We start from the raw sequence: 18,250 nt of genomic DNA on the forward strand, positions 1-18,250 counted from the left end.
TGTAACACTGTACTAATGCTCTTCTTTTATTTGTTTTCATACTGTATAAAATGGTTTCTGACTGTAACTATGATAGACTGGGCTTTCACAATGCAGCCTTTAGCAGCTTGTCTCCCTGGCATAAACCAGACAGAAATGAAGCTGGCTTAAGAAATCTCTTTCTGGTTTTCAACCCCTTACTTCATTTTTGGTCACAGTCCAGGCCAGATCTTCTGTCCGGACCATATTTTCCATAGTGGAGTCCTTGGGGTTCTCTGAGCTTGGTTCTTTTCTTGCAAATGTTTCATTACCCGCCTAGGTAACATCTTCAGTGCTAAAATGGGATGAGGTTTGCTCTCTATCTGCTGTGGCCTGCCTTGCCAGTGCTGGTGGGGGTGGGGGTTCTGTTTTGCTCATCTGGTAGTTCATTGATTAGCATCTGTTGATTGCTTGATTGTGTGCCTGGTGGTGACCTTTGCTTATCTGGGTGATGATTGCTGGAGATGATTGCTGGTGATTGAATGTTGGTGAGGCGATCTTCTGGTCTTTTTTCTCTTTTGAATTCCAAGAATTCTCTCGCATATTTGGATTTGGATTCCCTTCCAATAAACCCAAAGACCCAGTTGCCCAAGAAGAAAAAACAGGAGTCATCTACAACATACAGTGTAAGGACTGTAACAAACACTACGTAGGACAAACAGGCAGAAGACTAGCAGAATGCATCCATGAGCACCAACTAGCAGTCAGAAGACATGATGAAAATTCCTTAATTGCACAACACATGGACAGACTCAACCACAGTTTTAACTGGGAAACTGTCAGCATTTTAGACCAAGCCAAATCCAAATATGCGAGAGAATTCTTGGAAGCCTGGTATTCAGGCAAGGCAGCAATTAACAGACACATAGAGATTAACAGCATCTACATAATATTCAAAAGAGAAAAAAGACCAGAAGATCGCCTCACCAGCATTCAATCTCCGGCAATCATCTCCAGCAATCATCACCCAGATAAGCAAAGGTCACCACCAGGCACACAATCAAGCAATCAACAGATGCTAATCAATGATGCTACCAGATGAGCAAAACAGAACCCCCACCCCTACCAGCACTGGCAAAGCAGGCCACAGCAGATAAATAGAGAGCAAACCTCATCCCATTTTAGCACTAAAGATGTTACCTAGCTGGGTAATGAAACGTTTGCAAGAAAAGAACCAAGCTCAGAGAATCCCAAGGACTCCACAGTTCAACGCTGAGCTACACATATTCGCCTCCATTTTCCATAGTCCCTGATTGGTGGATTCCCGTTTCCTTATTTCTCCTGAACTAGTAAGAGAGGGAAAAAAGAGAAAATTCCACAGTTTTATCACTTTTCCAATCACTTGGGCTAGAATAGGAAAGTAGCAGAACCTTTGTCAATTTCACCTGGTTAAAAAGAGGACTTTCATTGTTCCATCAGTGAACCTAGCAGGGGGAGGAGGGGAAGAAGAAGAGGAAAAAGTCCAGCTTTCACTGTTCACTGATGAATTTTTTAAAAATGGCCATGGAGGAAAGTGACCAATGTCCAGAGGGGAGGAGATATTCCTGCTACAGAGCACAATAGCCAATTAGAGTGAAGGTGTTTGAACAGGCGATTGTGGGTGAACAGGACAACACTGCATAAGCTGCCACAAATGAAAAAAAGATGGATGGAAGTTGTCTTCCTGTGGGTTGGATAAAAGTAGAGGATGATACTGGGTTCTCCTTCCCTAGAAATAGTCAGGGGCCCATACTTGAGGTGGTGCAAACTGCTTATGTGAATCAGCCTGTGACTAATTTAAATTCTACCTTAACTGCCACAAGAGGACAGTCTTTCCTTACCTTTATCCTTGTTGAAACTGTCAGACTCAACAAGAAAGAATTTTCTGTTCATTCATGTTTCTCCTTAAAAGTGTACTAGAAGAGCAAAAGGAATGCACCCACACAGAACTGTCTTAAGCAATAGGCTACTATAGTATTGAGTCTGATCTGTTGTAGTTCATAATCACAGGCAACAGTGCCAGTGTATCAAATCTATGGTACAACATTGGAAGAAGTCGAAAATGCTTTAAAACAGTGTTCCTCAACCTTTTTTCACCTGTGGCCCCATTCCAACCTTGTTTTTCTTCTGTGTCTCCCCATCCAGGTCCTATTACCACATATGGACATGGTATAGTGTGTTTTCTGGTGTCAACAATACAGTATTTGCAATATAATACATTTTGCTTTTCTGTGGCCCCCTCAGCATGTGCTGTGCCATCTGTTCCATTTTTTTACCTGTGGCCCCTTGAAATATCCTAGCTTCTCCAGGGATCCATATGGTCCACAGTTGAGAATCACTGCTTTAGAGTATAGTCTAAACATTAAATCTTAAATCCAGTAGAGTGGAAATATGAAGCATGAAATATGCTTCAGCAAAGATAAATTGATCTCCTAGCTCATAGTTTAGGACCTTAAACTTAGTGTAAGGATCTGCTTATCTCTTTCTTTCAACACGTAGCAGCCTTTGGATCCTGGTGAAAAGCTGGTGGAATAAGAGGAATGACCACCCCATATTATATTTATTTTATGAGGACTTGAAAGAGGAGAGAGGATAAAAAATACATCCCTTCAGTTATTTTGTCAGTGATGGGATAGAAGAAATGTTTGCAAGCTAATATATAAATTGACTTTTATGTGGAATATTTTAATCCCTTTCCAGGGTCAGATACAAGTCCATTTATTCTAACTAAAAGATAAAGAGTGACCTTTATTTTGTCCTTTATGGAGTTTCAGGAGAGCAGTAAAGCTTTCTGAAAAGAAATGCCATTGTCTCTTGGAATGCATATGTGGGAGGAAAATTTTAGTAGCCTTCTATATGTTTTAATGTTAGTTTTGATTGCATTTGATAAGGCCAAGTTAGCTTCTTGTGACCTGTAGGGCAATGACAGGAAAAGTCAAATGCAAGACTAAGCAAACTGCTGATGGGAATAGAACAGGAAGGTATGGTAAAATTAGCACCAAGGACGTTACGAATCAGTTGCTAAACCTAGGAGTCATGTCTGTGGTTTGTGGTTTTAAAGGATAAAAAGGATTGCATCTGCGGGGGTCGGTACCATTTTGGTCAAGTGTTTACCTGACGGCTCGATTAAAATGGTCATCGCATTGCAATGTGAATCTAAGTACATACCTTGTATGTTATTGGTTGAACTTTACTTGCTTATTGAACTAGCATTTAATAAAACTTTTAGAACTTTGAAGTAACTTGTTTTATGGTGTGTCTGCCTCCCGTGTTTAACGTGGTTTTTCCCCTGACACATATGAGGGGTTTAGCAATACTAATACAGTTTTAATATTTAATTAGTCAAATTGTTATTTTAAAAAGCTGCAAACTGCCCTGGGAAAACTGTTTTGTAAAATATTGTATATATCTTTAAAAAACCAAATAAATCAGGTAAAGATCTTGAAAGGCACCTTTCATGAAGCAGATTTGCGATTCTGGAACCTTCTTCATCATCCGACCCATAAAGAATTTGCTTCCAAAGTTTTCAGCACGAATGTAGGCACCATATTTTAATAATCCAACCTCAAAGGGAGTAAATTCCATCCATTCTACAACAAAATCGTATCAGTTATAGGCTCAAATTAGACACTGGTTTTGCAGTATATGATTTTGCAATAGTTGAGCTTAGCTAAATTAGCCTTTTAAATTTAATATTTTATTTATTATTTATTAATATATAAATTTAATATTTATTAGTTGCTTTTTAGGCCATGTTTCCACCAAGCTAAATATACAAAATATATGGTAGGCGGGAGGGGGGGGGGAGGAAATGGAATGCTGAATAGAATAGGCAGGTGTAAGAAACAGTCACATGAGAAAATCTGCTTTATATCACACAACTCCCTTGAAGAAATTGAATGATAATACAGTATTTGCTTTGAAGGCCTTCTCAAAAGCTAGCACTGAAAAGACCAAGCAATGATTAAGTGCCTAGTATCACTTTTATGGCTGTCTTTTTATCTTCTCACTGTTCTTCCTCCCTTTCTAATCCCACAGGTCATCAGTAACTGAAAATCTCAGGGGAATGAAGGTGACAAAAGAGCAATCCTACCTATTGGTCTTTGTGAATGTCTATGATATGTATGTTGGTTCTTGAATTAATATTTCATATTGTGCTGTTCAGACTTACATTTGCAGATGCTGTCCACCCACAAAGTCTTCTTTGTTGGTGGCAGATATTTCGATTGTCCATTATCATTACAATAATTGGAAGCTTAGAGAGGAAATGATAAAATGAATAATTTCCTCCTGCTGTGACAATGGCAAGTGTTCCTTCATGCTCACAGCAGTTTGCCTCTTAATGTCTAAAACCCTAGAGCCTTAGTGTCAGATCCAATTATTCAGATATTCTAAGCATCTCAGAAGTCTTGTCAGCAATTTTCTGGTAGATGCAGTGATGCCAGGTCTTCCAACATAAAAGGGACACCCTCATCATCAGGCAACCTAAATAGGGCCTTCTTTAGTGACTCCAGTTTGACAGCTTCTCAGCTGCCTGAGTTTATCATAATAATGGCTGCTAGTGAACTTTAGATATTATTCACGAGAGGACAGAAGTTGATCCATCCTCCAAACTGCTGATGGGTGATGATACTGTTTCCAAAGGAGCAGACAAAACTGGGGTTATGAATTCTGAAAATACTAAAATTCTACCATGACACATAGTATTTAACTAAAGCTAAATCTAACTGGATTTTTTAGAATTCATTTTGACTCCAAATGAGAAAATTTTACGGACTCAAGATTTGTTCAGAAAAAAAAAAAATCCCATAGAATCTTTTTTCAGTTTTGTTGAAATTGAAAAGCTCGGGAGACAAACCAAAGTGCACAGAAGACTTTCAGGAGGAAATGCGACAGCTTTGTAATCTCTCCTTCCCCTTGTAGTAAAAAAAATCTAATACAGCAAAACCATGATACTTGTATTCACCCCTTACAGACACAGATATCATCCAGCAGGAGGTGTAAATCAGAAACTCTATCATGTGATCCAGCATCCCTGATACCATGAAGAATTGCTAGTTAGGGAGATATTTAGATACTTCTATTTTTCTGATTAACTTCATTTATTTTCTTACATTTGACCTCATAATGAGCGGGGCAGTGGTTTCAGGTTGGGGGAATCCATTATTTCCCTTACTCTATCCAAGATCCAGTGACTGGAAGGAACTGAGAAAAATAATCAAGAGTATATTCAGAATATCACATGTTCTGAGAACATGCATACAACCATGTTAGGGTTGAGAAAGCTGCAAAAAGGTGTCCTCTAAGGACTAAAAAAATATATATATATGGATGGTCCTTCCATAGTTTCTCTCATTCCACAGTACTTCTCGAATATTTATATTTTTTCCCCTCATTTTCTGACTCCATTTTTATTTTCCTGACTCCTCTTCCCCCAATTTAACAGGCAGTGATAATGAGATCTTTTGCTTCTTTAAGGCTTTGCAAGTCAAAGATACAGCCACATACTGCATCTTCATTTCTTCAGGTCTCATGAGAGGGAGAGGGTGGGACAGGACAGAACCTTCACTATTTTTTTTTTTAAAAAATCATGTATGCCATGGAATTGGGAGCTCTTCTTTGGGCTCTGGACCAATAATAACACCACAATTAATGTCTGCCTTTCCTGGTGGATTGATAAGACCCCTTACTATTTGCAAGTTAGAATCAGTATGGGTAATGTTACCTTTAAATTCTTGAAGGCTATATTTGTCCCTGGCGTTAAGGGTCAAATATATGGGCAGTGGATTCTGACCATGATTCAGGGCATGCTTCTGCTCTGAAAGTGTGCTGCTACATCTCTGTAAAAATAAATGCTTGAACCAACAACAAATCATAAAAATGTCAGAGATTTAATCCTATGAGAACTAGAAAGAATGGGAAGAACCCTAACCTTAATTTCATCTCATACATCTGACTCATTTCTGGAATAAATTTTCGCACCATCTCTGTCCCTTTCACATCTCATCCGGCTTCATTGAAAAGAACAGAACTGACCAAAAATGTATCTGAAAATCATTTTAAGAAATTCTTTGACATTTTATTTATTGGGAACTCTACCCAAATTGTTGGGAAAATTTCAGACCACCTGGAACTTATTTGGTAAAATTTCATGTGAATATCATATTCACCTGTGAATAGCATGGTGTTAGCCCTTCGAGGTAGTCCAGACAAGAAGCACAGCTATGAGTACTAACTCTGTCTTTATTGTAAGGCTACATTAACAGAATCTTACAGGACTGAAAGTATTTCTCCTCTTCTCTCCTTTTACTCTCCAGAAAACTAGGGAGGGTCCTTTCTGAAACTCTTCCCACACCGTCACACCCCCCCCCCCCCCACACACACACAACTTCTGTGGACAGAGATATCTTTTACATGATAGTAGTCTAGTCTGCAGCTCTTTCTCCTGTCTTCCAAGGTCATTCCCACATGACACATGGTAGGTCCAGTTTCATCCAACATATTCATATTGCTGAAGGAAGCAATAGGCTTGGCTCTTTTACCTACCTACCCTTTTCTCTTAGCCCATTACTTAGAACTAATAGTATTAAAAAGTTTCATTTAAGCATAACTAAAGATTATTTCAGAGATAAATTTTCTGAGAATATTTTTTAACTCCCCATTTTTATCCTAAATTCCCTACTGTTGGAGAATTCTAGTGACATGTCCTCTTCCAATTATATCATCAGCAAAGAGACTGGAAAAAACTGAAGTCCACATTTGCTCAATTCTAGGCAAAGACCTGAGGTCTCCTTGCCCATTTCACTGGGATTATTTGCCATTTTATTTGCCAGATTGCCTGTCTCCAGTTGTTTCTGCCTGCCCCACATGCTCCAACAGAGTGGATGTATTCCAGTCACTTCCTTAAAACTTAAAACATCTGATGGGATCTGAGAGTTGTACCTTTGCTATTATGATACCTATCCTGTGGAATGACCTCCCTCCTGAGATTCAACTAGCCCTGTCTTAGCTCTTAGGAAGGTTTGAAGATGTAGATATTGTCTTGGGCATTGAGGCCAAGATGTTAGACAAACTCAACCTGCAATGTATGTTTCTGTGCCTTGACTGTGTCTCGTTGCTGTGATTTCTGGTTGTTTTCAGGGATGTCTATTGTATTTTTGTTTTTAATCATACACTGCCCAGAATCACATTTTTGCAACTTAGGTGGCTATATAAATCCTTTAAAAAAAGTTAGCTTCTCCCATTCTTAAACTGCTTTCCCTAAATATTCCATACGGTCCTTGTATAACTTAATAACTTCATTATGTAAAAGTCCGCACCAGTATTTGCTAATTTTTGTATTCCCTCCCAGTTCTGTTTCCTTTTCTATATATTAATTATAAACTGGGATAAGCAATCTACAGTGCTCCCTTTTCTGTGGTACTGGAGTTTTAGGAAAATTTTAAGGGGTAAAATGGCAAAAAGTGAGCATATCGATGAATGCATATTGATATTCACAGTACTTGTTAAAAGGGTTAGATGAGTTTTAGAAATAAAAAACATGTGATCCTGACGATTATATAAGAGAAAAGTTACTACAGGAACTTTAGACTGAAATCTTAAATACACTCAGAAGGTCAAAAGCAGTGCAGGTTATACTTCCATAATGATGCACAGCCTTATGTTTTTTTTAAAAAAACTGACGTGAACACAAAGATGGGAAAAAGAGATTTACCAGAGTAATTTTAATCTATTGTGAGATTGGCTATAATGAAATAACAAGGGAAGTCAGGATACAGACTTTGGACCTGAAATAAGGATTTTGCACTTGGTATAGAAGGGAGTTCCTAACAAAATACTTTTACATTATGCTGTGAATTTGGAGTTCCCTTTCAAGAGAAATAACATCTTAAGGAAGCATCTTATTTGGTCTGGATGTACTGAGCACATAAACTATGTAAAAGCCCACTACCTGGCCCACCACCCAATATCACATCTTCACCTGTTCCATTGTTGTCTATTACATGATGAGTGCAAGGAGCATTCTATGTATATTCCATTGAACACACTTAGAATCTCCTCCTAATCTTTGCATTGAATGCCAAGAGGACAGAAGTAGAGGCAGCATAACGTGAATGTAGACTTTTGAGGGTGGGATCAGCCCAGGCACCTTCAACCCATACCTGCTTTGTACTCTGCACATTCAAACTGAATGTCTGAATAAGACTGTGGTGTTGCTTGCATTGCTTAGATCTTTCACATCTATATTTTTTTGCCCGGTTAGACTTCTATCAGCTCCCTTCCAATAATTGAGAAATCAGAAACATCTATTACCCCATTGCCTAATGCTTTGTCAATGAAAAGTCCCCAGAGATCAGTAATGCAAGTTTTGTAGCCATCCTTTTGCCGCTGCTTCAGAGTATCACAGTATTCTCTAAAGTGGTCTAATGTAAGGTACTTCAGCTTGCATTTGCTCATGTTTTTGCGAGCCTCTGCTATTGCTCCTAAAAGGTCCTGCTGTGACCAGCCAGGTTCTTCATACAGATTCGAGAGGGTCCTACAAAAAAGACACAGCTTGAAAACAAGAGTTACACCTTCCTAAATATTATTAAGGATTATTAATATAATTTACTCCCTGAGTATTATTAATGATATTTAAACAGTTAACCATCACACTAATAATAAAAAGTATTTAAAAAAAGAAGAAGATAGTTTGGAAGAGTTGTGATACAATTTTAGGATTTTTCTACCAAAATATTTTTAAACTCTTAGAAAAAATATTTAATACTAGTGAAAATAAGCAGAACCAACCACAACTGGTTTAACCTTTCCAAGAAATGCAGATACTGATTTATGGCCAAGCCAGCCAAAAGTTCTTAATGATTTTCAAGCATGTAATTTCAACCCTGTGTCCTTGAGCTACCTTGGGAAATTCTTGCTAATCTGCCAAAGATTTTTAAATATGTATGACAACACCAACCACATAGGCAGGAAAGGCATTCTAATTTAAAGTCAGACTAAGAACGGAAGCCTTTCAGTCTGGTCATGCAACTTACATATTTATATCTGGATATTTCATCCTGGAACCCTGCCCTTTCTTCCAAAGATTAAATCACACCTCCATCCAATCTGTTAAAACAGAACCCTGCTCAAAGCCAACTGGTGAACTTAATGAATGAGAATTGCCCCATATGTATGCTCAGGCAATACCACTTTTTTCTGAATCAGAGTTTCAGTATCATCATTCTGTATACAGGAAGCAAATAGATGTTTTCTTTAATTTTATTGTATTTTAAAATTCTAAATACATGAATGCTGCCCATTAGTCCCATTTCCTGATCAACTTACAATGACATTTAACAGACAATGCTTATTAGCAAGAGTACTGTAAGGACAGTCAGTATGAGTACTTGATAGGTAGTGGGGTTAGAAATATCAAAAGGAAACCCTTCCCTATATCATTCTTACCAAGAAGAGCCAGAAGAGCTAGAAATGTACGTAAGGCAGTCTAAGAGATTCAGTTTCTGAAGACCAAGTAAATGACCATGCAAAGCTGTAAATGCCCGGGCCCCACCTCCTGTTGCCATGACAGCCACCACAGGCACCTGTTCAACAAATAAAGCCCAATAAAATGAAAAAAAAACTTCATTTTATCAATGATAAAAAGGACAAATAAGAATGGCCAAGAAACTTCACCAATCAAAATTGGAGAAATACTCCCAGACTATTTTCTCTAAATAAATAATAATAACTGAAGCATTTGCTGCTATTCATAAAGATGCTAGTTTGTTACACTGAACTTTTAAAAGCTGCTTAACAAATATTTTTTAAAAAAAGTGATGATTTTAAAACAATCTCATCTTGCTGGTTTCTCTCACATCATTTTTATTCATGGTACCTGAAGTGTCCACTTAAGGTTTTCCTGCTGGGTTGGGGAATCAGAGAATAACTTTCATAGAAGAATGTAAAAATGTTACCCTAGAATGGGAACTTTGCATTCCACAGTGTGGTGCAAAAATCTCTCTGTATCTAACCTATATAAGTTATGAATGTATTCATTCATAACTCTTCATCCCATTTCCAAATCAGCCTGCATAACTCTCCCATCTATGCTTAGATTTGCCAAAGGTCTAGATAATTAATGGAAAACTAAGTCTTAATTTTTCCATCCTGAATTGCTTGCCGTGGTTATGCTTTACATACCTCATGATCTTGCAGATCGTTTTCCATGTGAAGAACCTTTTTCAGGGCAGCTGCTACAATTTTCTTCCGTTTCTGTACAAATACTTGTTCATCCAGACACAGTTCATACCCTAAACGTACATCAAGTTCTTTTGGCCTTACATGTAATCCATGATGAGAAGAAATAAAGTATCATTGTTATGATTTACTCAAGAATGCGCTATAATAATATCCATTACAATGGAAAAGAATCTCAAGCAAAATCATACTTCCAGCTTAACCCAGCCATAGGACTGCAACACATCAGATGATGGTGGAGGCAGCAGAGATTATTGCATCATGCAAAGAAATCATTGCAAGACCCGAAAGTCCAGGTTAGAGGCAGATCATTATGGAGAAAATCTATCTATGTGGTAGCTAAGAGTCAACTTGATGACACATAATCAGTAAATTAAGATGTTCTCTTACCACTCTTTTACCTTTACACATACGTCAATTGATTTGTCCTAGAAATAAAAAAAATTGTTAATAACTTGTTTTCAAATTAAATATCATTTCTTTGGAAGATATTTTTGAGATTACTGTCTGAAATCTTTGTGGAAAACATCAGCAATTTCTGTACCCACCTACATATTCCCTTCCTCCCTCCTTCACACATACACACACACACACCCCACATATTTTGACCATAAAACTCCAGAAAGCAGAAACCGATATTTATATAACATTTTCCAACACAGTGGGATACCCACGCAACTTCATTAAAAAATGTGTCTGAAGTTTTCTGGGCGAGGTTTTTCAGAAATGGTTTGTCATTGCCTCCTTTCTAGGACTGAGAGAGAGTGACTGGCCCAAGGTCACCTAACTTTGTGCCTAAGGTGGAATTAGAATTCACACTCTCCTGGTTTCTAGCCTGATTCCTTAACCAGTACACCAAACTGGCTCTCAAAAATACAATGTATGGACTGGAAAAACCACTCTGTAGGACAAAAAGGTAGAAGACTGGCAAAACATATCCATGAACATCAGTTGGCAGTCAGAAGACATGATGAAAGTTAATTAATTCCACATCACATTAACAAATTCAACCATAATTTTAACTGGGAAGTTCCAGACATTTTGGATGAGGCTAAGTCTAAGAATTCAAAAGAATTCCCAGAAGCTTGGCACTCTGGCAAATTAGCCACCGACAGACATATAGAAATGAACCTCATTTATGAACTATTCAAAAGGAACAACCAAAAGTCAAAGAAAGGGGCAAACAGTTCTGCACACATCTGCCTTTATCACACATCTACTAACTAGCACTCAAATAAGCAGGTACCAGCACCTAATCAACACCATAAGCCCTAGACAACAGTATGCCAATCAGAGATGAAACAATACCACCTATCAGTACAACCTGCCCAAACCCAGACAAGGGTGGCAGGATAAATTGATACACACACACACACATATTCCTATTGGTGGCTGGAAAGGGCTGGACTAAAAGACAGCAATGAGGCACTGATCATAGCAGCACAAGAACAGGCACTAAGCACTACATCCATAGAAGCAGGGGTCTACTATACTAGATAGACCCAAGGTGCAGGTTGTGCAAAGAGGCCTCAGAGACAGTCCAACGCATAGTGGGTGTAAGATGCAGGCAGGAACAGCATACACTGAACGGCACAACCAAGTAGCTGGCATTGTGTACAGGAACATCTGCACAGTATATGGGCTAGACCCCCCCAGGTCCAGATGGGAGATTCCACAGAAGGTCGTGGAGAATAACAGGGCTAAGATCCTGTGGGACTTCCAGATCCAGACGGACAGGCAGGTACAGGCCAATTGACCAAACATCGTGGTAGTAGACAAAGACCAGAAGACAGCAATGGTGATAGATGTAGTGGTGCCAAGTGACAGCAATATCAGGGAGAAGGAGTATGAGAAGCTGGAGAAGTATCAGGGCCTGAAGGAAGAACTAGAGAGGATGTGTAAAGTAAAGGCCAAAGTGGCCCCAGTGGTGGTAGGAGCACTTAGGGCTGTGACTCCTAAGCTGGGAGAGTGGCTCCAACAGATCCCAGGAACAACATCAGAGCTCTCTGTCCAGAAGAGTGCAGTGCTAGGAACAGCTAAGATACTGCACAGAACCCTCAAACTCCCAGGCCTCTGGTAGAGGACCCGAGATTGAGGAAGACACATACCACCCATAGAGGTGAGAGGGGAATTTTTATTTTTTTATAAACAGCTGACAAACCTCACTTCCCTATGTCAGAGCACTGATGATGTTACCTAGTTTAATAATGTGCTCTCTTATAAGAAGAAAACTAAGCTCAGAGAACATCAAGAATCCAACTCTTGAGATATTTCCCTTTAGGATCTCTCTCTCATTGTTTGTTGAACCTGTTCACCAAACCATTGGTGCATTTTATTTGAAAAAGCTTTTCAACCAGCTGCTTATCTTAGTAGCTTTCAGGTAACTAACTACAGAACTGCTTTTTCTTGGACAAGATGGAATATTCTGTCTAGAAGACATGTTGGGATTCTTCACCTCGGTTTGTCTACATAATGAACAGGATATCAAATCTGTAGCATCTTGCTCTGTTCTGCACTGGTACACTGGATCCTACCAGGTATTATGAAACCTATGCTGACTGCACAGCCAGCAGATCCACTCAAGCTTAAGTTAAATATTTGTTGGAAGATAAAATCCAAGGGTGATTCTATTAACACTGAATTTCTCACAGTGGCTATTAGAATAAGGAAACAATCTGTCAAAGGCTGCCTGATAGAATAGAAGTTATTTTTGTTCATTGCTGTGATGTATTTATGTACTACATTACTGGCAGTGGTGGTGGTTCTTCTTAGCATTTGTCTTACATGGGTTCCAGGGTCTGCTTGTTTTTGCACCGTGCTTGGCTACTTTACATAGTGAAACTATCAATGCATGAGGTGACAAGAGGTTTTTGTTTGTCACAGAGCTTAAGACAAGGGACAGCATGACTGGCCCAAGGTTACCCAGCTAGTTTCCATTTCTAAGGGTTAGAACTTGGTTCTACCCACTGCTAGTTCAGCACCTCAACCATTACACTTGATTGGTTCTTGTTCAATATTATTGATTCTTACATCCATATCTTTGCCAGTATCAACTGTTTGTGCTTACCTTAGATGTGGTTTATTGACTGAAATCATAACATTATACTCTACTTCTTTGGAATCTATGTTTTACTTTAATCTCTTTGGGAACACCAATCTGTTTGTAAACTCTGTAAGGTACACAGTACAGTTATGGGATGAAGCAAATAATAATTAAAAAGGTGACCAGCAGAATAGCTCAGGATTATCAATTTACAGTGGTATCTCGGGATACGAACTTAATCCGTTCCGTGACTCTGGGCGTATCCCGAGTTGGTCATAACCCGAAGGAAATTTCCCCATAGGGTTCAATGTAAATCTGGTTAATCCGTTCCACCCTCCGAATTTGGTCGCACCCCGAAGCAAATTTTCCCATAAGGTTCAATGTAATTACCGTTAATCCGTTCTGGCATCTGTGGACCACGCGTCAGGGGCGGGAAAACGGCCGGGCGCGGCGCAGCGCAAAAACGGCCGGGCGTGGCGTGACGCGGCGCGAAAACGGCCAGGCCGGCGCGGTGCGGCGCAGCGCAAAAACAGCCGGGCGCCACGTGGCGCGGCGGAAAAATGGCTGCAGACCATGTGTCAGGGGCAGAAAAATGGCCACGGACCACGTGTCAGGGGCGGAAAAATGACCGTACCCCGAGGTGGAGTTCGCACATCGAGGTAAATTTTTGCAGCCGGAGCTGGTCGTAACCCGAAAAGTTCGTTAGTAGAGGTGTTCGTATCCCGAGGTACCACTGTATTATATTCCAGTGACCTACAGCCACTCTAAAGCCAGTTATATGGTTCTGCAGCAAGCCATAATGATGGAAAAATGACAATACACAAGCTGTGACATCGTGAAGCAAATCCCACCCTTCTATACTTGCACCCCATCTTATATAAGTATGTAGGTTCTGGAGTTTGTATTGCATAACTGAAAGGTCTACTGTAAGTATCCATAGGAGTTGTATCAATTCAAGGCTGCTATACTGCTTTAGCCTCACAGATCTAAATCTGTAGGCTCAAGGTACAATAGAATTATTCAAAAGTCTGTGGATATTTACAAGGAGAATAAAGACTTTCAGAGCATCCCATGCAACTTATAGAAAGAGGAATGGGCATGAAACAGTGAGTTCTAGTAGAATTCAGTTTTAACTAGCATCACCAGGAAGGACACTTCCATAAAGCAGGCAAGTCAAGCAAATATAGTTTCTCTAAGTGAAATTTTTGTTTGCCCAACTCTGGAAAGTATTAGAATTCTATGATCCATTGAATCTAAACTTCATAATAGACTTCCATGACAGGCAAATCACAAAAGTTACATAATAGACTTCCATGACAGGCAAATCACAAATGCTACAAGGAATGTATGTGTGTGTGTGTGTGTGTGTGTGTGTGTATACACATACACACACACACACATACATATATATAGAGAGAGTTTCTTCTTCTACTTCTCTGATATGCAAATGAAGAGCTTTTTTGAATGGAACCAATGACATGGTTTCTGTATGATCATCCCACATAATTTCTTCATGTTGGGTGACATTTCACATATTTTCCTATATTTTTTGAATTTTTGATAACTCAGATTTTATACATTCAAATGCCAAAGTACAGCAATATTATCCTGCCTGTTTGTAATATTTCTTTTACATGTCTGTATAATAACATTTTCCTTACTTTACTTGAGAAATCTGCTACATGGGAAGTCATGATCAAGCACATGCCTTCAGTGTCAAAGATTTCTTAGTACCTCTAGAAGATCTTTCTCTGAAAACCTGGAGACCTTTTACCAGTTCTCACATTGTTCATTGTGGAGCGAAGGTATGCCCTCCCTAGATATTGCTGAACTATTTCAAATATCCCTTTTCATTGGCCATTCTGGCCATTGGCTGAGATCACTGTAAATCACAAAATGTACAGTACCATTGATAAGATTATTCCTCTACATTTGTTAGCTTAAAAGGGTGGTTCAATATGTTATTGTTAATTACTTTGTAATTACTTATTAACAATTGTTATTGTTAATTACTTTGTAATTACTGTAATTGTTAATTACAGGTAAAAGTAATTATCAATAACATATTGAACCACCCTCATTTTTGCAATATAAAATTAAGTTTTTAATCTTTTTAAAGATTCCCTGTATGTCACCATGAAACAGTATTTACCTTGGCTATAATGACTTCTTTTTCCACAGAGACTGAATCCAGAGGTAAAGTAAGGCAAACTTTTTTATCTGTGTTTCTACCTGAAAAACACTAAGAGATAGATCAGATTAACACACAACACACACTACTCTTAACTGTTTAAAACCTGCAACCTTGAACTCAGTGGAACTTTATCCTGTGTAGGCATGTACAGGATTGAAGTGTTAATTTGTTGCATTAACTCATAACATCAACTACTAAAACATCTAGAGCATCTTCAGGTTATTACAGAACCTGTTTCCATTGAGTGTGCTCCTGATTCACAAATCCTGGATTTAAAAAAAATAAAAAAAATAAAAATCAGGAACTACTGTATGTTAGGCAAGTTCATCTATGAACCCAGAATCCAGTATATTGCATTATTTGATTAGCATAACTGTTATAAATATATAGAGATAAGGTTTTATCTGTTTTATGATGGAGGGGGTTGTATGTCACCCAGAGTGCATTGGAGTTAGGCAGCTATAATAAATGTAAATGATAAATAAATAAATAAGCAAGCTTCTGTTGGCTCACGAGGTCTGTTGTTAGATGCATGAGATAGCCATCTAACATATTTATCAGGTAGCTGGATCAAAACTATCCTCTATATAATTAACAATTAACAATAACAACAAAGGGCAGCATTTTAGAAATATTCATAGTAAGAGCAGGTGATGCTCATTGCTGCTATTTCTTTGTTGACAGCTACTACTCCCTCTTGTTCCAACAAGCTAGAATGTACTGTAGGCTACATTCTAGCTCGTTGGAACAAGAGGAAGTGGTAACTGTCAACAGTGCATTTTTCCTGAGCATTAAGAGGGGGGTGAATGGCTACTGCCAACTGAAAAGAGTGCAAGTGAGTTATACCTCTATTAGTATTCACCTCCTCCCCCCATATTCTGAAAGACTGAATTCCATTTGCAATTTCATCCCCAAAGTTTCTCCCAAAGACCCCCCTCCCAATTTGGTTGCAGATTTACATTGGAAAACACATTATAGGTTGTATGGCTTGTGTGTATGTGTGTATATACACAAAAGCATCACATTAAACTGCAATATGTGGGCATATCTTATCAGGTACAACCAAATTAGTTAGAACTAATCAACATTATGTAATTCACTTCCAGCTAAAGTCAGGTGGACTGAATAGATTTAGCAACATCAGCAGATTAAACTATCACCCAACTAAGAATAATTCATTTTCATGAGATGGAAAGCCCAAGGAAGTTATTGATCTTAGAAAATGCCATAATATTATTTTGTTATGTCTGACAGAGGAGAAAATAGGTTTTCTACTCACATCTTCCATATATATACACACACACACACACATATTCATATATACATATACACACACACACACACACACACACACACGGAAATATTGTATCATGAGACAGATCACAAGTGTGTCCATCAATGTGATAAAATGAGGACAGGCCTTAACTAGCTTCAGTGATGGCTGGGTAACCCTAGAAGATCGTATCAGTCATTAGTGGGGGCCCTGCCTCAGTATTTTTCTCCAGAATAAATGTATGTTGTAGGGGATGTAATGAAAGCAGCTTTGCCTTGCTTTCTGAATTACAAATATGCCTTAAAAACATACAGAACTTGTGCCACAGAATTTCTTTGGTAATTCAACTTTCAGGGCAGATTCTTTACACTTGACATAATGAAATTCAAGAGGAACAGCAGAAGTCAATGGAAGTTTCTGGGATTCTTCATAAGATCCTTGCACAGTAAATAAAGCAATTTCATCTGTGGAGAGGGAGAGATACAATTACACAGGGAACCCCCTCATTAATGAAGCCAAATTTAACTTGCATCCCATAAAAATGTAAAGCAAACCCATAACTTCTAAAACAAAATATTACAATTTTCTAAAGCAGACTCCACCATTACATATCTACTAGCATATAACTTGGCTCAAAAGATTTGTTATGAAACAGTAAATATTCAGGAAAACTTCATACAGAAGTAGGGATGTGTGTGTGTGTGTGTGTATGTGTGTGTGTTAAAGGCATATATTATGGAAAACTGTGTGCCTGGGTGCATATACAATACATATCTTATTTGTTTGTTTGTTTATTTCATGATCTTCCATTAATTTTTCTTGCCCTTTTTCAAAACCCTGTAAAATGTCCCTGAGCTGTAATACTGGGAGAGAGATCCATATTTTTCATAATACGCAGAACTCTGTAGACTTCCAGTGCCATTTGCCTTATGTAACTTTACTCCATTCCCAAAAGCTCCATTGGTACACACTTTTTTTGTTATCTTTTGGGATGAGCAATAGTTTCAGATAGATGATAGTGGACTTTGAATGTGATTCCAGCTGGATTCCATTTTCACAAACCACCTATTTCACTTGAAAAGAAATATTTACTTTTATATATTTATATTTATCTGATACTGATATTCTGAACATATATTGAGACACATGTTGAAGTAACGCTGCTGTAATATTTGGAAACCTATGCATTTGCCTAAGATAGTCAGGCTGGATTAATTTTATATCTGCATTTGTAAATACTGTTTTTTTCAAGCACCTCTAAACAAAACATTAGTCAGTATTCTAGCAGCCACATTCTGAATGCTAATCTTCATACCATCTTCCATAGCAGCACCATGTAAAAGGTATTAAGACCCTACAAAATACATATAATTTATCCTCACATGTTAATGTGCAAAAATGTATTATATAACATGTGATGACATATATTCAATATATTTATAAATTAATAAGTGCCATAATTTATAGTGATCTGCAAAATGACTTGCTGCACAGAGAACCAATG

General features: G+C 38.3%; 1 protein-coding gene across 2 annotated transcripts in view; it reads right to left on the minus strand.

Moving 5' to 3' along the window:
* LOC103065591 (cytosolic phospholipase A2 epsilon) overlaps window positions 1–18,250 on the minus strand; it is a 59,263-nt gene that overhangs the window by 12,692 nt on the left and 28,321 nt on the right. For both annotated transcript variants that reach the window (XM_088145509.1, XM_088145508.1), the window contains exons 7-14: window positions 17,059–17,210; window positions 15,432–15,521; window positions 10,627–10,664; window positions 10,180–10,315; window positions 9,445–9,581; window positions 8,311–8,533; window positions 5,723–5,837; window positions 3,450–3,587 (exon numbers count right to left, since the gene is read on the minus strand). In XM_088145509.1, coding sequence (XP_088001635.1) covers window positions 3,450–3,587; window positions 5,723–5,837; window positions 8,311–8,533; window positions 9,445–9,581; window positions 10,180–10,315; window positions 10,627–10,664; window positions 15,432–15,521; window positions 17,059–17,210 — 1,029 coding nt within the window. The remainder of the gene's footprint in view (window positions 1–3,449; window positions 3,588–5,722; window positions 5,838–8,310; window positions 8,534–9,444; window positions 9,582–10,179; window positions 10,316–10,626; window positions 10,665–15,431; window positions 15,522–17,058; window positions 17,211–18,250) is intronic.

Source organism: Python bivittatus, unplaced genomic scaffold, assembly GCF_059951505.1.
Source record: "Python bivittatus isolate LINGU-HERP-01145 unplaced genomic scaffold, Pbiv_v1 ctg000480_np1212, whole genome shotgun sequence".
Classification (NCBI taxonomy): Eukaryota; Metazoa; Chordata; class Lepidosauria; order Squamata; family Pythonidae; genus Python; species Python bivittatus.